We start from the raw sequence: 24,380 nt of genomic DNA, 5'->3' as shown, positions 1-24,380 counted from the left end.
AAATAGGGGTCCCCACACCATCTAGCATTACCTTCAAGGAAGAGTTAGTGAGGAGGAGTAAGGTTGGGAGTGTTGGACAGAGTCTGGCCTTTGCACATCTCACCTCTGTTGCTTTGCTTGCAGAACATTCCTGATCCAATTCAGGATATGGCCACTCTTATCCGTGCTGTGGTGCCTTTAAATAGAGATCCTTGCGTTAACAGGTGTGGTTCGTATCAGACCCAGAATTCTGAAATTGTATGGGTTACCCAATGACAGAGTTGAAGAGTATAAAAGCTCAGGCGACCCGAGAAGGTGAATCAAAATGTCAGTTTATTTTCAGCCAAAGGGAATAGACCACAACGCGGAATCCAACATCAAAGGTCCCAACCAGGACTTCCGGTCATGCTGGTCCCAATCCGGGCTGGCTTTTAAGGGTTGAGTCTATGAGGTCCGGCTGATGGGCCTCCATCCATTAGCAGGGAAGCTCGTATCCATTGGGTCGCCCCCGTGGTTCTCCTGAGGTTTATTCCGAAGAGCTAGAGCAAAGTCCACAGTTGCAATGATTGGCTTCCTGACCTCTCAAAAAGCCCCACCCACTACAAGTAAGTCGGTTCCAATAAAATTCTGCCCGCCTGCCTGTGGTCACACTCTGTGAATAAACCAAGTGTTTTGTTGTGTAAAATCACCAATTTCTCTCCGTTTGACAGTCTCCTTTTTAATACAGGTTAAAGAGGCCAAGATAACAGAGCTTAAAATCAATGAGGCACGCGAACACTACCGACTAGCTGCAGGCCGAGCTTCTCTATTGTACTTCATAATGAATGACCTCAATAAAATCCATCCCATGTACCAATTCTCTTTGAAGGTATGCCAGTACAAAGCCACCAGCTGTTTCCTTCACTCCCTCCTGGTCAATTTAGCTGATGAACTACTTCAATAAACAGTCTCGATTTTTAAATGTGTTCCCATTGTTCTAAATCCTTTCACATTATTGCATTTGAAGCAAAGGTCAAATGTCAAATAATCTTACCAGATTTGATACGAAAAGCCATCAAGTGCAAAATTCATTGCTCTAGATGGTGATCAAAGAATTACTCCCTGGGGATTTTACGCAACTCATTTTATTGTTTCAGAAAGTAACTGCTCTTTGCTATTAAATTGCCAATGAGGAATAAAGAGCTAAATCTAATCTAGACTTTGGCATGTTTATAGAATGAAGATTTTATTGCTGGTGATATAATGCTCAATAACATAATTTGCTAATAAATTCTGCTGCTATTTTCTTTCAGGCTTTTAGTGTTGTGTTCCAAATGGCTGTGAAAAAGGCGCCAGCTGATGAAGTCCTCAAACAGAGAGTGGCCAATTTGATTGACAGCATAACATTTTCTGTGTTCCAATACACAACAAGAGGACTGTTTGAGTGTGATAAGCTGACCTATACAGCTCAGGTTACCTTCCAGGTAAATAAAAGCCATTCTACAACTCTTTATTTAATCCACATTCATTTTAGCACTCTCCCATGCAAAGCTGTCCCTGTAAGATGGAGCCTGGCTTCCCAATGACATACTGGATAAATGCACTGTCCAGGACAAATAGAATTCCTTTTCATTCAATGCTTGCTGATCATAGCCGGGGGATCTCTCACTTCCTATTGACGTCAGGTGCCCTGCAAAAAAGTATTTGTGTGGGCAGCGGGTGAGGGCTCAGGTGTCAAGGTCTTTGCCGTTGAACAGCCTGCGACACACCTGGACATGAAGAATGATCAATTGGGTGATGTAATGAAAAATTCTCCAGTGCCACAACTAAGTCCGTGCTTGAGGCAGGAAAAGATCAGGGGCGGGATTCTCCCGTACCCGGCGGTCGGGGGTCCCGGCGGGACGGAGTAGCGTGAACCACTACGGTGTCGGCCCGCCCCAAATGTGTGGAATCCTCCGCACCTTCAGGGGCTAGGCCGGCGCCAGACTAGTTTGCACCCCGCCAGCTGGCATGGAAGGCCTTTGGCGCCACGCCAGCCGGGACCGAAGGGACTCCGCCGGCTGGCGCGAGTCCACGCATGCGCGGGAGTGTCAGCGGCTGCTGATGTCATCCCCGCGCATGCACGGGGGGTGTTCACCTACGCGTCGGCCATCGCAGAGGCTGACATGGCCGCGCGTAGCAAAAGAGTGCCCCCACGGCACAGGCCCGCCCGCGGATCAGTGGCCCCACGGGCCAGGCCATCATGGGGGCACACCCGGGACCAGCTTGCCCCGCGCCACCCCCCCTCCCCCCCCCCCCCCCTCCGAGGACACCGGAGCCCGCCCGCGCCGCCAGGTCCCACCGGGAAGGGACCTAGTCTAATCTACGCCAGTGGGACTGACAAAGAACCAGCGGGACTTCAGCCCATCGGCGGACCGGAGAATCACCGGGGGGGGGGGGGCCTGCTGTGAGCGGCCGCCAACCGGCGCAGCGGGATTCCCGTCCCCGCCAAATCTCCGGTGCCGGGGAATTCGGCGGGGGCAGGATTCACGTCGCCCAGCGCCGATTCTCTGACCCAGCGGGGGGTCGGAGAATTCATGTGTACCAAGAGAACCTGCCGTTTAGTTTAAGACCTTCGTATCCAACCTTTTGTGCTCTGTTTGGAATATTTTATAGAGGAAGCATATGTAATTTGTGTTGTGAATTATTGCTGACAGTGTGATTACAGAGAAAAGCACATTTGTTCTGAATCATTGTTGAATTGTGTAATAGCCTATAATATAGTATTAAAATCAAAGGCAATAGATGATCACAGAATTTCCATCAAGTAACCTGAAAATTATTACTGTAGGTCCTTCTTAAAATAATAATCACTCTATTTGCATCAGACACTTTGTCGAGAATCCTAATTTTATTTCTGATATCCAGCAATGCTATTTCTTCATTTTATCACTTTTCGCTCCACCCATTCTGTCCATGCCTAGTTTAGCGGAATGTTTTTGTAGAATTTTTCCCAAAGAGGATACATTTTTCGAGACTCTATGCCTGCCCGGAACTGCAGTCTGCCAGAGTGCTGCTTGGCAAACCAGCCATGGTAATCGCTGTAACTGATTCGACGAGCTCTTAAAGTTGACCTGAACTATTGGAAATCGTGAGTGCCGCAAATCAGGCTTAAAATTGTGTAAGATATATTGCACTGCATTTAAACTAAAAGCAGTTCACAGCCAATGGGGCACTTTATCAAGTGCTGTAATGCACGAAGCACAACAATATTTTAAGCACAGCAAGCTCCCAGCGAGAGCAATGTGATAATGGCCAGAAAATCTATTTTTTTGTTGCTGGTTGAGCGATATATATTTACCAGGACTCCAGGTAGAACTCCCATGCTCTTCTCAAAAATAGTACCATGGGATCATTTGTTTCCACCTTAAAGAGCAGTCATGGCCTTGATTTAATAATAATCTTTATTAGTGTCACAAGTCGGTTCACATTAACACTGCAATGAAGTTACTGTGAAAACTCCCTAGTCGCCTCATTCCAGCACCTGTTCGTGTACACTGAGGGAGAATTTAGAATGTCCAATTCACCAAACAAGCACATCTTTCGGGACTCGTGGGAGGAAACTGGAGCGTCTGGAGGAAACCCACGCAGACACAGGGAGAACTTGCAAACTCCGCACAGACAGTGACCCAAGCCGGGAATCGAACTCGGGTCCCTAGCACTGTGAAGCAACAGTGCTAAACACTGTACTGCTGTGCTGCCTATTTAATGTCTCACCTGAACGATTTCTTCTCTTCATTTCCTGATCTGTTGATTTCGCATTCAATTTCTAAATTTTTCCATCTGGTTTTTATTCTGCTGTGCAAAAGAAACGGCAGTAAAGAATAAATAGATCCTTTAGGTTAAAATAATATGACTTCTGAATGGCGAAAACCTAGTAGCAGAAGCAATCGAATGCTCCTTGATGATGCCCAGTAAAATCCTGGAACTTATTTGTTTTTCTATGGTATATGTTAGTCACATTTACTCCAGTGCAGCATTTAAAAAGTTCAGAATTATTTTTCTGTGGAAGCATGCTGTACAGCATTAGTCACTGTCCCTGCAGTTTTGTTGGTGTACAGGAGATCAACCGGAGGTGATACGTAGAGCAGCACTTCTTTATGTGATGTAATGGGTTAAGAGACATTCCAATTAGTTGTCTCCTTTATGTTATGATGTGGAGATGCCGGCGTTGGACTGGGGTGAGCACAGTAAGAAGTCTTACAACACCAAGTTAAAGTCCAACATATTTGTTTCAAACACTAGCTTTCGGAGCACTGCTCCTTCCTTAGGTGATTGAAGATATTTGTTCCAGAAACGTATAGACAAATTCAAAGATGCCAGACAATGCTTAGAATGCGAGCATTTGCAGGTAATTGAATCTTTACAGATCCAAAGATAGGGGTAACCCCAGGTTAAAGAGTCATTTATGTTAAGTATCCAATAATTGACATTGATATGTAAAGAAGCTTCAGGTGGCCTTTGTGTCAGGTGATGCGAAGATATAATTTTGTGCAGTGTCTGTAAAAGTGAAATAAGGATGTTTGTAAATGGAGCAGTACCTTTGACTCTTTATGCAACAGCAGCTAAACGTCTAACAAATGGGAGCAGAGGATGATTGCTGTGCAAATGTGAAGGGTTGAAAGATACAACTTTTCCAGACCAAACCAAGGAGTGAGTGAGAAGAAAAAAAAAAGAAGATATATGGCTGAACCTAGGAAAAAGATGGCTACCCCACTTATTTTCTGAAAGGGGTTTGTAAGACCAATGGAGAAGTGCAGTAGTTATGTGGACTAAAGTAACTGCCTTGGGAAAGAGAAAACAAGGTATGGCATTGGCTCTTTCTCTACCTTATGACAGTAAAATCCAAAGCAAAGTATTTTCTGGAATTGGAAGAGGTAGACTCAGAAGAATGCCTGGAGACTCTATTACATTATATTTTATAAAAAGGATGACTTGTTAAGTGCATATGAAACATGGTCGGATTTTGATAGGTTCCGGAAAATAGAGGGTTTCTCCATTGAAGACTATATAATGGAATTTGGTAGACTATATAAAAGGCTGCAGAAACACAACCTGGAATTTCCACAGTCTGTGTTGGCCTTTAAATTACTTGACTGTGCTTGAGTGAGCAACATGGATAGGCTCCTGGTTTTGACAGGAGTTCAGTTTGCGGATAAGGATACCTTCTTCGATCAGATGACAAAAGCTTTAAAAAATGTTTCTGGGGAAACATTCGATTCCGATAGCTCTGATGACCCAAACAGGTCAGTCTGCAATAAAGCAGAACATGAAAGATACACTACTAACAGGATGGCAAAATCGCATGGCTACAAACAGGTTCCAAGACTATAGAAGGAGATCGGGACCCGGAAATTATGAAGACAGAAACCCAGTTCGAACCTACAATAGGAAGATGAACCCCAGAAATGCACGGGATACAATAAGTCGATGTTTTTGTTGTAACTCTCAATACCATTATGCTTTCAACTGTCCAACACGTTGTAATAGAGTATTTGAAGTGACACATGACACGCAAGAGTCAGAAGATGAAAAAGATAGTGCCCAGAAAGAAGGCATTTTCCTATTAACAAGCAGTTTTACGGCGGTAATGAGGGTGTTGGTTGCAGAATCCTTCAATTATGCTGTATTGGACAGTGGCTGCACATCTACTCTGTGTGGAATTTACTGGTTAAAATGTTACCTGGACTCCCTGAATGCTGAAAATCGTAACAAGGTTAAGGAATTTGTAAGTTCCACAAGTTTCAGGTTTGGGGATGATAATACTCTGAAGTCGCTGAAAAGAGTGGTAATCCCTTGCAATATTGCCGGAGTGAATCATTTCATTAGCACGGATGTTGTATCAAGCGAGGTACCTTTGCTTCTGAGCAGACCGTTGATGAAGAAAGAACACATGAAACTGGATCTGGAACAGGATAAGACAACAGTTTTTGGAAAGGCGGTGGACTTACAAATTACAGTCGGGACACTATTGTATTCCATTACTGACAAATAACATTTCAAGTACAGTTATTAAGGATGTGTTAATGGCAGTTGAAAATGGGACTTTAGCTGATAAAAAGCTTGTTGTATTAAAACTGCATAGACAGTTTGCACATCCATCTCCTCGGAGGCTGAAAAATCTATTAAAGGATGCATGGGTAAGGGATGAAGACTATACTAAACTGATAGAACAGGTTAGTGATCGCTGTGAAGTTTGTAGGAAGTACAGAAGGACACCAGCACGACCAATAGTAACCCTTCCTTTGGCCAGAGATTTTAATGACATTGTGGCCATGGACCTTAAGATCTGAGATAAAGCCAATAGTATATTTATTTTGCATTTTGTAGATTTAGCAACCATATTTAGTCAATCAACAATTGTATGAAGTAAAGAAAAGAGAGTAATTGTGGATCAAATCATGGAAAAATGGATAGGGACAGGAATGGGCCCACCGGCAAAATTCCTTACAGACAATGGGGGAGAATTTGCTAATGATGAGTTTAGGGATATGTGTGAAAACATGAATATCACAGTTATGAATACGGCTGCGGAAAGCCCATTTAGTAATGGTGTGTGTGAAATAAATCATGCGCTAATAGATGACGTGCTCTGGAACATTTTGGCAGATAGACCAAACTGCACGCTAAATTCAGCTTTAGCATGGGCGGTACATGCAAATAATTCATTGCAGATGATTGGGGGCTTTAGTCCCTATCAATTAGTGTTAGATAGAAATCCTAAAATTCCGTCCATTTTAGATGACCAGCCTCCAGCTTGGGAAGGGACTACAATAAGCTCTGCCTTTGCTGAGCATTTAAATGCATTACATAGCAGTAGAAAAGTTTTTTGGAAGCAGATGTCTCTGAAAGAATTTGCAGAGCTTTAAGACATAATGTACGGCCATCAAATACCATTTTTCAGCAAGGAGACATAGTATACTATAAGAGAGACAATTTGAATGAATGGAAAGGCCCAGGGAAGATCATAGGCATAGATGGAAAAACAATTATTTTGCAACATGGCAATCAAACTGTTAGGTACATTCATTAAGGATAATGGGTACAGATTACAAATTTTCTAATTTAGACAGAGCGGACGGACATCACGAGGAACCAGAGTCATCTGGTACGCACGTGTTACAGAACTACGAGGACCCGTTAACTGACATAGACAGGGTTTCTGTGGAGGAACACAGCACTTCTGATAAATTAGACCAGGCCATTTTTCCAAAAGGACAACTGCCAAAAGTTGGTACAAAAGTGACATACTTTCCTGAAGGGTCTCGTCAATGGAAGGATATAACTGTTATTAGTAGAGCAGGGAAGGCCACTGGAAAGTATAAACATTCGTTGAATGTACAGCATTCAGGGGAAGGAGCCAAGACAATGGATTGGGAACACAAAGTTCAAAAATGGAGGGCACTGTCATATGAGAGTACCTTTAAGAAATTAGTGTTTTTATAGAATAACTGCAGTGGGTGTACCTTTAAGAAATGGGTGTTTATTACTGCAGTGATGTCAGTGTGGGTAGAGCTGTGCTGTCTGTCAGCTTTTAGTTTCACTTTGAGAAAAGCTTGGGTGTGTCTGTGTTTTTTTGTGTTTCATTTCAGTGTTGGAACTGGAGCCAGACAAAGCATGTGTACTGTTGATCCCTCTGCCATGAAAAGACTATCTCTTGATCAATTGGTGAATTCAGAATTATAAATATTTTCAGAATTTAAACCTGATGTGCTTCGGTTAAAAGGTGTTTCTTTTGTCTTCTGGATGTTGTTTGGGAATTTATTTAGGATTACTTAGTGTTGTATTCTTTGGGGGTTGTATTTGAATTAATGGTTGCTAAGGTGTTCACTGTATGTTTTAAAAAGATTCACTTGAGTTCATAGAATAAACATTGTTTTGCTTTAAAAAATACTTTTCCATTTCTGCTGCACCACACCTGTAGAGTGGGCTGTGTGCTACTCGTACCTTGTTGGTCAGGTGAATTCCATGATACACTTCGGGGTTCTCTAAACCCTGGCCCATAACAGCACAGAAACACAGTGCCAGTTCAGATAGTGCATCGGAGAGTGAACAGGTCCGCAGGAAAAGGTTGAGAACGATTGAAAGGACATCCCACAGCAGAAGGGAAAGATCAAGCAGTAGCAGTACAGAACGAAATACCAGGCGGGAGAGGGGACGTAGTTTCTCAAGATCTCGGAACATGAATAAGACTACAATTACTAATAGGAGTAGAAGCCCACATGCACTTGAGATTTTGGTGGCTTCTAATAAATTAGATGAGAATGTTATCAAAGATGCCAAACAGCAAGAATTGCATAGTTGGAGTGAATTTGGGCTATACACGGAGGTACCGGATAGGGGACAAAGAGCTCTATCCCACAGATTGATTTGCATGGAAAAGGCTCTTCCGGATGGAACTTATAAGGCAAAGGCCAGGCTTGTGGCAAGGGGATTTGAAGAAAACTTAGAAGATCAGGATTTAAGGGTAGATTCACCTACGGCAGGAAAGGTTATTTTGAAGATCTTCTTGGCTCTATTAGCCACAGTGGCATGGAAATGCAAATCTGTAGATATAAAAGCTGCCTTTTGCAGGGGCATAAGCTCCAGAGAGACATTTTTCTCCATCTTCCTAAAGAGGCAGCTAACACAGAAGGGGTACTCTGGAAGTTGAACAAATGTGTATATGGATTGAATGATGCGTCTAGAGTCTGGTACTTTTCAGTCAGGTCAATTTTGTTAAAGTTAGGCTGTTGCCAGTTGAAAGCAGATCCGGCAATGTTTTACTGGCACTATAAAGGAAATCTTTCTGGCATCTTTATGATGCATGTTGGTGATTTTTATGTGGGGTGGGATTTCAAAGCTATTGTAATCTCTGGTTTGAGGAAAGAATTCAGTCTTCCGGTGCATTTAAATATATTGGACTGGAAATCGGACAGACTAAGTTAGGGGCAACTTTACACCAGCAATCTTATTTGGAAAGCATCAGCCCAATAGCAATTAGTCGTGGCCAGTTTTCACAAAAAGACGCAATGGTTTCAAAGATGGAAAAAGAGCAACTGCGAAATTGAATTGGGCAACTGAATTGGTTAGGTAGATAGACTCAACCGGACGTGAGCTTTGATGTCTTAGAGTTGAGTACAAAAATTAATAATCCCAAAGTGGAAGACATAATAAGAGCAAATAAAGCGTTGGTCAAACGGGGCCTGGTTTAGCTCACTGGGTTAAATCGCTGGCTTTTATAGCAGACCAAGCAGGCTAGCAGCACGGTTCGATTCCCATACCACCCTCCACGGACAGGCGCCGGAATGTTGCGACTAGGGACTTTTCACAGTAACTTCATTGAAGCCTACTCGTGACAATAAGCGATTTTCATTTCATTTCATTTCACTAAAAATAAATGAGTGTGTTTTGAGGTTCCCGGTTTTAAGTGACCTTAGGCACTTGAAACTCAAAGTTTATAGTGATGCGTCCTATGCAAACGTATGTGATGGGGTTTCAAGCGCAGGAGGTTTTATAATTTTCCTTTTGGGGAACAATAGCAAATGTTGCCCTCTTGTGTGGGAAACAAAGAAAATAAGGAGAGTGGTCAAAAACACTTTGGCTGCTGAGACGTTAAGCCATGCAGAGGTGGTGGATATGGCCTTTTATATATCTCAGATATTGACAGAAATTTTGGGATTAGGGGATTTGGGTAATATACCTCCTGAATGTCACACTGACAATAAAAACTATGGGGAAATGTGCACTCTACAAAAAGTGTCAATGAAAAAAGGTTAAGAATAGACATCGCAAGTTTGAAGCAGATGTTGGACACAGGGGAAATAGCAAAAATTAAATGGGTCGACAGCAGCTATCAGTTGCCAGACTGTTTTACAAAAAGAGGGGCTAGCTCACAGAAACTTTTGGATGTTGTCAATGAAGAACGCCTGTTTCTCTGACTTTTTTTTCTTCCAATAAAAAAGAAAAAAAAGAAGGGGGGAAATTGCATGAGTGTTTTTGAATTTCTTGTAATTTTGTTTTCACCTAATTATGGGCGAGGTTCTCTGAAATTGAGGCCAACTGTTCGCGCCATCATGAACGCCGTTGTGTTTCACGACAGCGTGAACAGGGCCTGGACATGACCTATTCTGGCCCCCACAGGGAGCCAGCACACCGTTGGAGCAGTGCACGCTGCTCCAGCCTCCGCGCCAACCTGCGCATGCGCAGTTGGGGCAGCACATTCCTGCACATGCGCAGTTGGGCTGCGCCATCCTGCGCATGCGTGGGGAACTACTTACGCGCGCGGCCCCTCACCAACATGATGTTGGGGTTCTGGGGCCGGCCGCTGAAGGACGTAGGCCCGGGGGGGAGAGGCCAGACCGTCGATCGGTGGGCCCCAATTGCAGGCCAGACCCCATTGGAGGCCCCCCCGGTGAAGGAGCCCCCCTGCCTCCCCCCCATAGGCCGCCCCCCCCCCAGCATTCCCGCACAGTTCCCGCCGGCAGCGACGAGGGGTGAACAGCGGCAGCAGGACTGTCATTTTGTTTGCCGGCCGCTCGGCCCATTCGGACCGGAGAATCACCGCTCACCGTTTGTGCCGATTCTCCGAGCGGCCCAGCGCGATTCTTGCGGCGTTGATTTCGGGGGGGGGGGGGTGGGAGAATCGCGTGCGGGTGTCAGGGCGGCATGGTGCAACTCGCGCGGCGCCCTGGCAATTCTCCCATCCGGTGTGGGGAGGGGGTGGGGAGAATACTGCCCTATTTTGTTCTCCAAGGAAGGGGAGACTGTTAAGTCATGGGTTAAGAGACATTCCAATCAGTTGTCTCATTTATGTTAAGTATCCAATAATTGACACTGATATGGAAAGAGGCTTCAGTGGGTTGTGTGAGGTGATGCGAAGATATTGTTTTGTGCAGTCTGTTAAAGTGAAATAAAGGTGTTTGTAAGAGGAGCAGTACCTTTGACTCTTTATACAACAGCAGCAAAACGTCTAACACTTTAAGACTATGGATTATTTTAAATAAAATAATTCTGAAGGTTTGATGATAAAACACAGCGGACCGTACCATGGCTGGAAATATTGATGGTTGAGCTATCTGATATCACATGCCTTGCACCAACTTCACTGAAGGTATTTGCAACATGTTTTTTTGTAAACATCAGTTTGAATCAATGATGACAGACTGAAATGTTGACTCTAACTCAGGTACAAAAACAGTATTGTACCCATACTGGATCAACCTGAATACCATTTCAGCATCTATAAACTCATTGAACTCGAGATGTTTCATGTTGTTCTGCTTCAGTGTCTTTCGTTGTTAACATCAAGTAAAGATTAACAGTGCAGAAAGAAATATACTAGTCCCATGGAGTGCACGACATGGAGCTGAATGCCTGCAGTTTGTACTGCATTAGCTGTTGTAAAATGTCACTTTCATGTGACCCTATGGAATCCTGCCACATCATGAGCTTAGTGCTTCTATAAACTATTGCGAAGTTGGAAGTAAGTCTTCACTAATTCTAACTCACATTATTTTTCAGTTACCAAAGCAAATGAGTAGGTGATCTTTGGGTACTTTCTGGGGTTGGAGGGGTGGCTGATATCTGTACTATGATCCCAGACCAGACCCCGACAATGGCTAGGACACTGGACCGACATCCAAATATTCCTGTTTATTTGTAAGACTGTGCAGAAAGAATGATTCACTCCAGGAGTGATTGCATTAAGAAATAAGGCTTGGGAATTCTTTAAGCAAACGTTATTATGAATACAATTTTAAACATTTTAACGTCACACCCAAAAATAACAGCTTACAATCACCCCTTAACTATTACTACTCAATTTTCTGTTAAGCAGCAAGAAAAGATGCATACAGCTCTCAACCGAAAATAACAGCTTACAATTACCCTTTAACCATTACTACTCCATTTTCTATTAAGCAGCAAGAAAAGAAACATACAGCTCTCAACCGAAAATAACAGCTTACAATTACCCCTTAACCATTACTACTCAATTTTCTATTAAGCAGCAAGAAAAGAAACATACAGCTCTCAATCTATCTTAAAAATCAGAGTGGCAGAGGGTAATACTTGCTTCACAAAACAGGTTTTGAATCCTGTTAAAACCCCTTCAGACTCTGGCTGACTATCTTCAAAAAGCTGGTTCACCTGGTGAGTTTCTGTTTCCCCCTTATCCCCAAACAAGACTGCTCTGCTTTACATATTACTCTTTTACTTTGGGAGAATTATGGACTCACATCAGGCAGATCTGAATTCAACTCCTCTCCCCAAAGCATTCTCCAAAAACTAGCTCTCCAAAACTTTTCAAAATGTCTCTCTGCATTCCTTGGCTCCACCCAGCAATTATCTCAACTCCCCAAGCGGAGAAACCCATTCTCTCTGCAGGCTAAAACGCACATTAACTCCTCAGGACTTTCCCAGTGAAACCACAGTTCATTAGTCCAGATTGAAAAACACACTTCTTTGTCATTTTCACCTTCTGGTTGCTAAAAGCACCCAGCCCTGCAGAACAGAATGCTTTTAAAACAAATTGGCCCCTGCAGTCAAACACACCCTAACCCCAGGCTTTTAACCCTTAAGTTATCCAATACTTAGAATACAATATTTCAAAAGTCTTCCAGTGGTCACATCTGGATCAATTGTTTTTTGCAATTGTCTTACAATAATAATAATCGCTTATTGTCACAAGTAGGCTTCAATGCAGCCACTGTGAAAAGCCCCTAGTCGCCACATTCCGGCGCCTGTTCGGGAGGCTGGTACGGGAATTGAACCTGCGCTGCTGGCATTGATCTGCATTACAAGTCAGCTGTTTAGCCCACGGTGCTAAACCAGCCCCTGACCGGTTGAAAGTATTTCAGCATGACGTCAGGAAGCACGAGAATCTGTTAACCTCCAAATAATACACAACCAAGTTTGTAACTGGCCAAACACATCAGTGATTGGGAATGAGATGACCAACGAATCCATGCCCGGGCCTCTGGCTCTGTTGTCCAAAGACAATCTCAAACAACGCTTCACCACCTAGTGATGCAGTGTGGCGAGCCTCTAATTGTGCTCCACCACTCCACAACCCAGCCACTAAAATATTCAAAAGGAAGACTAACCAATAAGTAATTGAGCATTGAAAGGAGCTGTGTCTCATCTTTGAAGTGCTTTCCTTTACAAGGGTTTGCATTTTGTCCCATAAATTAAGCCTAGATAGATGGAACTGCATTATTGTTTCTAATGGTTGGTTGGGAGTGCCAACACATTCCAATATACCTAAATAATCAATACTATATTATCTATATTGTCATTGGATAGCTTCCCTTTGAAGGGCTATAGTGACAGCTGATAGGGAAACTGGAAAAGCTTCACTGGTAGAGTTACAAAGTCCTATTGGAGATGTATGGCGATCACTAATGCGCTCTAGAGGGAAATGTGATTGTCATTTAGCTGATTCTCCAACCAGAGAAGAATGCTTAAAATGGAGGTCGATATTTTCTTGTCTTGAACGTGCCAATCGTCATCCTTATTATGACAGACCTCATCAGAAATAAGGGGCTGTATTTTTGGTGCTGAGTTCCAATCCCAGTGTTGGGACCAAATCTTGTTGGGCAACCAGAAATGCCAATTGGGGGACCCGAGAAAGATTTTGGAGGAGGCTGAGTCCAGGAAACCCCTCCAATTAAGGATGGTGGGGTGGCTCCACATCCAAAAGAATGAATCAGAGTGCCCAAGGTTCTGGGTGACCAAGGGGAGGTGGCATTGCCAATGTAAATGGGAGAACGAGAGGACACCTCAAAATTCAGGCACCCTCTGAAAAATTTTGAATGCGTAAAAGTGTAGTGTAACCATGGCTGCCAGACCAGAATTGTGGCGGGGTAACCCTTCCGTAACATGATCTGGGACCAGTAGATGTGGTCTTCTGGTAATCGGCGCTGTAAGGGTTGGGGTTGTGACTTAAGTGAGGCTTTGCTGGCCCTTCAGCCTACAACCTGGAGACCACCTCCATCGATCTACTGGGCTTTGGCCTCAGACCATATGCCATCTGTAAAATTCCAGGCAGTTTTTGAAGAGTGTCCTCACTCGGCATTTTAACTAGCCTTAATGGATATTCAGTGCTGGATGCTGGAACGTGCGTCCCTCAGGCTAGAAATGGAAATATGCCGGCAGACTGGCCAGCAGCATGAAATTGTGAGCATGCCCACTTCCCAACTCTCGCATTCACAGACCAGGAAATCAGCCCCTCGTTGGAAGCGCAACGCTGAATTGATCCAATGTTGCAAGACTCGCCAAGTTGTGATAGTCTGTTCCTTTTTTTTGCCTTCAATATCCGGCTTTATTCATTATTGTGCAAAAGCATGATGTTAGCGGATGACATGGAAAGTTAATTCGTTAAGTGGAGTTCCCTCAGTGACCTACATTCCTGTGCCTCAGTACACCTCTCTATTTAATGACACTGAATCTATTTAGATTTGACCACAGGCTCTCCCTGAGCAACATATCAGTTCCTGATCTTATCCTTTTTATTTGATTTTAAACAATGCGGCTCCACTTAAAGGTTACTAAAGGGTACTTTTGTTGCTCTGCATAAATAGCCCAGTTTAAAATATTGATGAAATAACAGGAGGAGTACTGAGGCTGATTGGAATTAATTAATGGCATGAGGTATGCTTTAGCCCTGGGAGTTTCAGCGATTTCATGACTGCTGGTCACTTCTGCTCTCTCTTCCCAGGCACTGACAGCAATGACATTGCCTGCACTCACTGTTTAATTATAAATGTGAATATATTGTGTATGTATATGGTTATGAAAGTAGCCAAGAAAACACGGAGAGGGACATACTGACAGTGAAGTATCTGCCATTAGTTGATACAAGGTCTTGCAACAATTAAGATTGCCATTGACTGACCATAATCCAATTTATACATTAATTGTGAAAAGATGGGGCAGCATGTGGCTAAGTGGTTAGCACTGCTGCCTTTGACACTGAGGACCCAGGTTCGAATCCCGGCCTGGGGCATTGTCCGTGTGGAGTTTGCACATTCTCCCCGTGTCTGCGTGGGTTTTACCCCTACAACCAAAAGATGTGCAGGTTAGGTGGATTGGCCGCGCTAAATTGCCCCTTAATTGGAAAAAAAATAATTGGGCACTTTACATTTTTATAAAATTGTGAAAAAGTTTGTATCAATGGGATTAATGTAAGTCTGTAATTAAGTGTGCAATGTAACAACATTCAGGTGTTTGTGGTCATTGCATGAAAATTGGTTATGAATATCTGCCAGATCGCACGGTGAGTTTGGATACACTGGTGCGGAATCAATATAGAGTTGGCCAAGTTGGAAATCTGAAATAAAAGAACTTAAACGTGGTGAAAGAAGTACATAGCAGGCCAGGCAACATCAGAAACTTAGAGATGAGTCTTCCAATGAGCTTAAAAGCAAATCCAAGCTTCAGTGCATATCTGCAATTTCTGTTTTTATTGCTGTCTTGTGGCATGTAGCATTCAACAATGAGTCGCTCCTGGTAACAATTCTAGTTAGATTGGACAATTGCACTGTATCCTGGAATCAGCTCCTTTGTGCTGAATTAGCTGACACCAGTTGGTGTCATGGTTTACCATCATTTCCTTGGGCCTGAGGAGATGAAAATGTCTGGCAGAGTTGCTGCTCCTGATTGCCATCCAGCCATTACTACCAATAAATATCTGTGTGTGATGGCAGATGAGGATAGGGTCAACTTAGTTACCGTTTCAGATAGCCACATGATAAGCTCACACCTGGAGAACATCTACTTGGACAAAACACCAAAGCGATCTGTGAAACTGCATTGGAATATGAGCCATAAGCAGAACGTGGAGGTGGGGTGTGAGAAAAGAACAAGTTGACTTGTGAACATTAGCCTCTCTAATGCTTTCAATAATAATCTTTTTATTGTTACAAGTAGGCTTACATTAACACTGCCATGAAGTTACTGTAAAATCTTGAGTCGCCACATTCCGGCACCTGTTCAGGTTCACCAATGGAAAATTCAGAACTATCAGCTGGTACGGGAATTGAACCCATGCTGCTGGCCGTGTTCTGCATCACAAACCAAAACCAGATGTTTGATTTGAATCGGCATCCAAAAGACCAAGAATTCTGACTTCAGGAGCTAAATTTCTATTTTGGTTCAGCACCCTGATTTTGTGATGAACTGCAGACCACGACCCCGCACCATGTCAGGAATGGTCGCTCAACGCAATTGCCATCGGATTGACTAATTAACAGACAGATGATGGTCTCAGTATCCAATCAAAGATGACAGGCAGCACTGGGGTGACAATAGGATGCTCTCTAGCACTGAGAGAGCAGCGGTCTATCGATGCATAGAAGGGAGAGAGAGGATGTTTCAAGATGGAGGCGATCTCTCAGCACTTTTAAAACTGTCAAAATTTAAAATGGCCACGGCTGCCAGACCTCCATTTTGGAGGTGGAAAGCCCCTCCACGGGGTCAGCCTGTGGTCGCAGCTGCTGCTGTTGCTTCTTCTGCTTTAGTCATGTGGGTATCACAGACTAATTGTGACTGTTCATAAGTTCGCTGTGGGGAGGGGGTGTTAAAAATGTCACACGGAGCACAGAAAAACTGACAGCCTATTTGTCCAAGGTGGGTTTTCTGACCTCTGCCCCCAGTCTCACCTCCATCAGGCTTCGCGACTGCAGCTCGAGGGCGAACAAGCTGCGCACATCTGAAAGCTGCACGTCACCGTGACTGACTGCACCAAGCAATATTTCCCCGAACATTTAAGTGGTTCTTAATTTAAAGTGTCCAAAGGAACATTTTGGAGTGTGGCATTCCATTGAGTAGCATTTTCTTTTGCGATCATTTGAGAGGAGCCATGCTGAGTGCTCTCAAAATGTCAGCCGTGACTCACAGGCTTGGTACTGCCAATGGTCAGGTAAGAACTTTAGAATTAAATGGGAAAGGAATGTGTACATAGATCAAAAAGTGAGGCATTTGTGCTATATTAGCATTTATGATCATTTAAAATGATTGGAACCTGATTGAAATAAGGCTGTGTCAGTGCAGATTTGAAGTTTTACCTGACCCATTGTAAATTAGCATTAGTTCTTGTGGGGTTAATAGGCACTGGTGGGTTTTATCAGATGCTGTGGAGGAGTGAATCTGTGCCTCTAATATTTTTTGTTTTTTCCTGCTCCCCTCAATTTGACAGATTCTTCTGACGAATAAAGAAATAAAGCCAAATGAGCTGGACTTCCTGCTTCGATATCCAGCTCAGCCGGGAGTCTCTAGTCCTGTGGATTTCCTTTCCAACCAGTCCTGGGGTGGCATAAAGGTACCCATTTCTTACCCCTATGTTTCAGTTGCTGTAGAGGTCAGGCCGACTGGCACATTAGCTGCCAAAAAGAAAAGCAGTCGAGTTTTGATGAAGATTTTGATTCTTTCATACACCTTGGTGGCAATGGCCAGGAACGGGGTGGGTAAATCTGCCTACTTCCCCTGTGTGGTAATGGGGCAAAGTGGATCACCTGTTGGTTGTAGGAGCTGCCTGATTTTGGCTGACGGTTGGGTGGGTTTTATAAAAGGACAGCTCGCTTCCCATCCTGGCAGTTCAGACAATAAAAGTTGTCACATTCATTCAAGGTGCTTGAATACCGTGCATTTCATTGGTCACTACTGCCGATTTGCCCAGTTCCACAGTGGGTTCTCTCTGTGATATGGTATTGCTCACTTCACTTGCACGATTCACCAGTTCACAGCGTGATACATGGAGAATATCCCCATGCTTCTCAATCTTTTTCCCCCTGTGACCTCATTTCAATGCTTCAGACCTTGTGTGACCCCCAGATTGAAAATTTGGCAGTATTGTGAGAGTCGTTGAGTAGGGGCCGCTGAGAATGATACCAGAGAAAAAGTGCTCTCATGGCAGACACTGAGGCTGCCTTTGCATAACTCGTTGGCTTACCTCTCCCAGCAAACAGAGAGCCTGGGGAAAACGACATCGGACATCCGTATCTTGGGGCCGGTTCGTGACTTTACTGGCACAGCCTCCATTCCATGCCCCCCTATCGTGACCCCCAAATCTCGTCACCAGCCGCTGGGTGGGGGGGGGGATGAACACAATCCCTGTTGTCAGACCCCCTGGCACATTTTATCAACACACTGCCCACAGAGTAGCTGAACGTCAGAGCAGGGATGTCCTAGTTTGTCCCCAGACTCCTGAATTGCCTGATATACGACTGTGGTGTTCGTAGGCCTGTTGCGTCTCGTCTCAGTACCCTTGGACTGCAGAAAGAGAAGAATGTATCGCTGGGCTTTGTAGAGGGGGAAATCTGCCAGAGATTCAACTGTTATTCCCTGCTGAAGAATGTGGTCATTGGATGACCACTGGATTAGAGTTAGTTATAAATCCCCTCAAAGCCAAATCGGCTGTCAGCACCAAGAGCGCGATTTAATGGATAGGTTACTGAGTGTAATTTTGGCAGGTGTTTCACACCAGCTTTTTGGGTGAGATCCACACTGATATTCAGCCGCACTTCGTCAATTTTCTGGGCCTTTGAGAGCTTCTTCCCGGTCCAGCCCAAACGTAGAAAATCTTTCAGCAGTGGAGAGCTGAACTTGCTGGTGAGACTGGCTCCTCAGAGATCAGGCCGCCATTTTGAAAGGCCCCGCCTGATCTCTCTGTGAGCTTGAGAGTCCCCACCCATGGGCAATGTCTCCCCACACACATATGGGCATTACCCCACACCCCCAAGTGAGGATACCCCACTATGGGGTCGCTGAGGGCACCCTCTTTTCAGGCCTCCCCAATCCCCCTTCACCCCTCTCCCCTTTCAGGAGCACCACCCTTCACCCCCCCAACCTTTAGGAGACCACTTAATATCTGCCCACCTACTCCCCACCCTTCATATCTCCCCCCCCCCCCCCCCCCCCCCCCCCCACTTTCATGGGCATGGACCCCTCAGGTCCTGGCTCCCGACAGTGCCACCCAGGCACCATGATACAGCCACCCAGGCAGTTACCCTGCCAGCCAACCAGGCAGTGCTACTCGGCAGTTTGACAGTGCCAGGGTGGCAGTGCCAAGGTACCAGCATGGCTGTGCCTAAGTGCCAGGGTGCCAGAGGGAGAGGCAGTGTGCCACCCTGCCCAGACCACCCTGGGTCCCCAATGGCCTGGGAGTTCCCTCCCCCCAGGTGCTGTTATGCCTGGTCCACATTTGTGTGGGTGCTAAAAGGCACCTGTGTGATCTCTCATTGGGGAACCCATTAGTTCCCAGGAGACTGTTAGATTGGATTTACATCTCGCTAATGACTGATACATTTTGCCCTTGTTTCACACTAATCTATCTATTTTGACAGCTATTATAATTTACATACACAGCTTTGTCAGAAATCTGCGCTGATGTAACAACCTGCAGATGTTGTGCATACTGGTACGGGTGTGGCTGCATGTTTTAGGATCTGCATATTTTTTCACAGGGTAGCTGGACAGGAATAACAATCTGAACTGTCATTGATTTGAATCATTATTCTTGTACTGCCTGGATTGTCTGGAAGGGTATTCTCATATACCAGTTTGACTCGCCTTCTATGGATGCGTAGGAGGAGGTCCAGACTACCTGATCTTATTCCAGCATTATGTGGGGGCAAAATAGCACTTCCTCCAACTGGTGCACCAAAACACTATATACACATACTGCCTTGTGGGTAGGGGCGGGGAGCTTACTTTAGCGGATTGGTGCATTATTCAACATGCAACCGAGGTTGACCATTTTAAAACAAAAATGTTCCAGCTAATGTTCAACCTCTTCAAAGGCTAAAGTCATATTGCACAGAAATATCAATTTTTCGGTTTGCAGAAGATTAACAGGTTTTCTCTACTTGTGTGGATGCGCGGCCTTGACACTAATCTGGAAGGGCAACTGGCAGGTGTTTAGGCTCCTAGGAGACACATATGTTAGGGCTGTGCATCTGTTCATTGACATCACTGCCTCTTTATTGTGCACAAAGGTGGTGCAAACAGCTATTTATCTGTGACCAATTTCAGTGACTTTGCTAGCTTCTGCGATAAATGGGAAACGCTGTCAGCCCAACAGAGGGATGAGCAGTGAGGGAGGTCCATTGTCCTTTGAGACCTGTTTCTTCTGAGAAAAGGGAGATATGCATAACACCCAGATATGCCTTTAGAACTGTTGGATTGTCACGCAGCAAGCACTAACAGGTGATAACAAGATGAGTGATTAGTTAACCTGCTGTTGGTGGCATTGTTTGAGGCAAGAAAGTTGACCAAGACACCAAGGTAGCAAACATTCCTTGAATGAGGATGGTTGACATCTATTTTAATCAACAGAAACGCCAGACATGACCTCGGTTTTAATGTCTTGTGCAAAGGTTGACACCTCTGCCAGCAGACATTTCCTTCAGTTCTGTATTGGAATGTTGTCCCAACATGGTTCTAAGCAGCGGGGCCAGATTTTGGCAAAATAAATTAGTCCGTTGATAAAACAACTGCAGAACGAAAGGAAGTCATTCTGACTTTTAGCACCGGGAAAAGATGACAGCAAATTAGGAAGCCTGTTGTGTGCTCCAATCCCACCCTCCATTTTGCTTTCCGTTGGGGACCAGTGGAAAAGAAAATTGGGTGATGTGTAAAACAGACAATTCATTTGCCAACATGTTTTCCACTTGGAGAAAGAAGTTAAAAATCACTCCCCAAAGTATTCCTAACCTATCCTTACAGGTAGGTTGGAATTTTCCATATTGCTGTTTTGGCTTAGCTGCCTTAAATTGGCATGAAATGCAGCAGAAAAACTGTTTAAATCTGTCGGCGAGGCTCTTTAATTCTTTTGGCACAAGAGCACAAGATTTAGAAATAGGGCGTCGGGCATTAGGATCCTCAAGCCCATTCCTTCACTTGATAAGACCATGGCTGACCTGGTTGTGACCTTCCTGCCTGCTCCCCATAACTCTCGATTCCCTTGTCAATACAAAAACTTGTCTAACTCAGCCTTGAACTTGTACAATGACCCAGGCTGTTCTGTTCTCTGAGGAAGAGAACGCTACAGACTTACAAACCTCTGAGAGATACAGGGGCGATTCAACCAAAAATATAAATGTCATTTAGAGCGAGTTTGATGGGGTATTTCTCACCAGCTTTTTGGGGGAGATGTACACCATTATTCAACCACACCTTGGGTGGGATTCTCCGGCCATGCCCATCTGGTGACTGAACGCTCAGCAGAGGCCGCACTTAGTCCCATTTCCTGCATTGAGGGTGAAATATGGATGCTATTTGAAAGTGGCGTCCCGATCTCTCGAACCCTCCAACGTTACCCCATGAACAACCCATCCCCCCAGCCCCAACTCGCTGGAAAGGGGACCCGGACATCCCTCTCATTCCCCCACACCCATGCAGGGCAGCCCCCTGCCTGATCACTGCCCCGCAACAAATGCCAGCTTGGCAGTGCCAGCCTGGCACCCACGCAGTGCCCTTACAGTTGGCAGTGCCACCTGGGTAGCTTGGCAGGAGATCTCACGAGATGTGGCGAGCCAGGTAAATCCCGGGAGCAGGGACTCCCTTTCGTTTACTGCCCATGTGGCACCACGGCGCGCTGCTTTTACGGGTGCAATGTGGCCTGTAGTTTGCGCCCGTAGTCATTTTTTTGGTTCTTGGGGAGTTTCTCCCTGGTCACTTAGGAATTTTTTCAACACTGGGGAGCTGAACTCGTTGGTGAGAGAGGGCTCCTCAGAGATTGGGCAGCCACTTTAAAAGCATGCCCTGATCTCTAAGTGAGCTTAAGGGTCCCCCACACCCCCCATCCATGGGCAGTGTCACTCCCTGCACAAATGGGCATTACCGCACACACCCCTTTATTAGGACCCCAGCCCCCCTTTCAACCCCTCCACTTTCAGGACCTCCATCCTTAACGCCCCCCAAGTTTCATGAGGACACTTCATACCCACTCCTCACCCCTCCCACATCCTTCATGCTCTCCTTCCTGTCCCTTTTCAAGGGCATGGGCCCCCCTCGGGTGTAGACACTTGGCAGTCCCATCCGGGCACCCTGACACTGACACCCTGGCAGTGCCAGCACGGCACCTTGACAGTGCCAGGGTGGCTGTGCCAATGTACCAAGTAGGTAGTGCCAAGGTGCCTGGGTGCTAAGGCGAGAGCCAGTGGCCACCTTGAATTGTCACCAACCACCCAAGGTCTGCAATGACCTGGGAACCCCCCCAGGTGCCGTTATGCCTGGTCCATATTAGTGCTGGGGAGTCCATGAGTTCCTGGGCACTGGAATCTGGAGCAGGCATATTTAAATGAGCTTAAAGTCTTATTTAAATATGTACATTTTAAATATGCAAGGGCGGGATCCAGATTGTGACATCTCATGAGATTTGGATGAATCTCGCAAAAATCTCGAGCATTGCAGATTTGCGAAAGGACTTTCACCAGATTAAACGGCCTCGTCACGTCAGCAAATCGGACAAGACGAGGCTGGTAAATCGCGCCCACAATGTATCTTCATCTCAGTCTTAAATGGGAGACTGCCTGATTTTTAAACCGTGTTCCTATAGTTCTTAAAGTTCCCCACCAGGGGAAACATCTTCTCAACACCCACCCTGCCAATTCCTCTCAGGATCTTTATAAGTAATGGAAGTGGAGTCAGCTCCGAGGAAATGGCACAGAAGCAGATTCAGTCATAACCTTCATATCACCGAGAGGGAAATATTTGCAGGCCTACGGGAGAAGAGGCAGTGAATGAGAGTAACTGGACAGCTCCTTCAAAGAGCTGACTCAGGCATGACAGGCCGAGTGGTCTCCTTCTTTGCTGTAAATTTCTATAACATTCTCAATCATGGTTATTGCTGAGACCCTTTATATAATGTCTGTCATAATATACACATCAGTATATCATGGTACAGACACATACTGATTGATACACTGCAAGACCAATCAACACACACCACAGAGCAGCCAATCACCAGTTAGAGCACACTCACTAGAAAGCCAGAGGGCACTAGTTTTCTCGTGTGGTGAATCACAGTCTGTGTAATTCACACTGTTATTATATATGATGTACTGTGTCTATATAAGCTCGGTATACGAGCAGTTGCGCGGCTCTGCCCATAGGGGGAGATGAGGAGTTTGTACTGGGATCCACCCTTGGCTCCGCCCATGGCTCCATCCATGGCTCCTCCCACTAACCGGAAGTATAAAGCTTGGCAGTCGTGAGACTGCCTGCCAGTTCATCTCGTCGCAGGCAGGCTCTGTTGAAAGACTATTAAAACCACTGTTCACTTCCAACCATGTGTCGTGTGAATTGATGGTCACATCAATTTAATAGTCTTTGGAAATAAGAAGAAATCGAAGAAACAACAATGGAATCAGCCCTCAAACCTGACCGACTAGAACTCGACCCGCAGGCTGCAGAGGCAAGAGAAATCTTTCAGCACTGGCTCAGATGTTTCAAGGCCTACCTGGCTGAATCAAGTACTGCTGAAACTACAGAGGAGCAGAAACTCAGTCTACTGCACGCAAGGGTGAGCCACCGTATATCTTCTCAACTCAATAGTACCAACTCTTATACGGGGGCCCTAGCAATGCTAGATCGAATGTACGTGAGGCCCATCAACGAGGTCTACGCGCGCCATATTTTTACGACCCGCCACCAGCGCCCCGCGGAGTCGTTGGAAGAATTCCTGCGGGAGTTAAAGATTTTAGCTTGGGACTGTAATTACCAGGCTGTATCAGCCGAACAGCACATGGAACTTGGCGTTAGAGATGTGTACGTGGCAGGCCTCAGATCGAATTATGTGCGCCAGCGGTTGCTAGAAAAAGGGGCCCAGAATTTAGAGGACACAATTGAACTAGCTACCACTATGGAGGTCTCATTCCGCAGCCTCACCTCGTTCCCCGCGGACCAAGCGACCCCAACCTGGGCCCCCAACCAGCGACTGCCCGAGGCCTGCGCCGTGCAGCCACCCAGCCATCACTCAGCCCCAGTGTGCCGTTTTTGCGGACAGCCCCAGCACCCACGGCAGCACTGCCCAGGCCCGTAACGCGACCTGCAGCAGCTGCGGTCGCAAAGGACACTATGCCCGGGTCTGCCTGGCAAAGCAGGCCTCCTCCCCTAACTCCCCTGCAGCCCTGAGCACTCGTTTCCAGAATCCACAGGCCCGCAGGCCCCAAAATGCTGCGGCCTGTCCTCCGACTCCGCCCCCAAACGACACGTGCGACTCATGGGGGCCGCCATCTTGGCAACCCCGCTCCACGCGGCCGGCCACGTGCGACTCATGGGGGCCGCCATCTTTGGCGCCATCTTCCTCGCCGCCTGCCGCGTGCGATCCATGGAGGCAGCCATCTTCTTCCAACTCAGAAATTCGTCTAGAAGAATACGAACTCAGAGGGCAGTGATCACGG

At 45.6% G+C, this 24,380-nt stretch overlaps 1 protein-coding gene across 1 annotated transcript in view; it reads left to right on the top strand.

Annotated features, from left to right (window-relative positions):
* Window positions 1-24,380, top strand: part of LOC119953293 (dynein heavy chain 9, axonemal-like) — a 686,444-nt gene that overhangs the window by 508,466 nt on the left and 153,598 nt on the right. The window contains exons 57-59 of the mRNA XM_038777408.1: window positions 707-847; window positions 1,272-1,442; window positions 17,174-17,296. Of these exons, the coding sequence (XP_038633336.1) occupies window positions 707-847; window positions 1,272-1,442; window positions 17,174-17,296 (435 nt within the window). The remainder of the gene's footprint in view (window positions 1-706; window positions 848-1,271; window positions 1,443-17,173; window positions 17,297-24,380) is intronic.

The sequence above is a fragment of the Scyliorhinus canicula genome, chromosome 18 (genome assembly GCF_902713615.1).
Source record: "Scyliorhinus canicula chromosome 18, sScyCan1.1, whole genome shotgun sequence".
Lineage (NCBI taxonomy): Eukaryota > Metazoa > Chordata > Chondrichthyes > Carcharhiniformes > Scyliorhinidae > Scyliorhinus > Scyliorhinus canicula.
The sequence above is the reverse complement of the archived record's forward strand: the minus strand, read 5'-3'. Positions and strand labels throughout refer to the sequence as shown.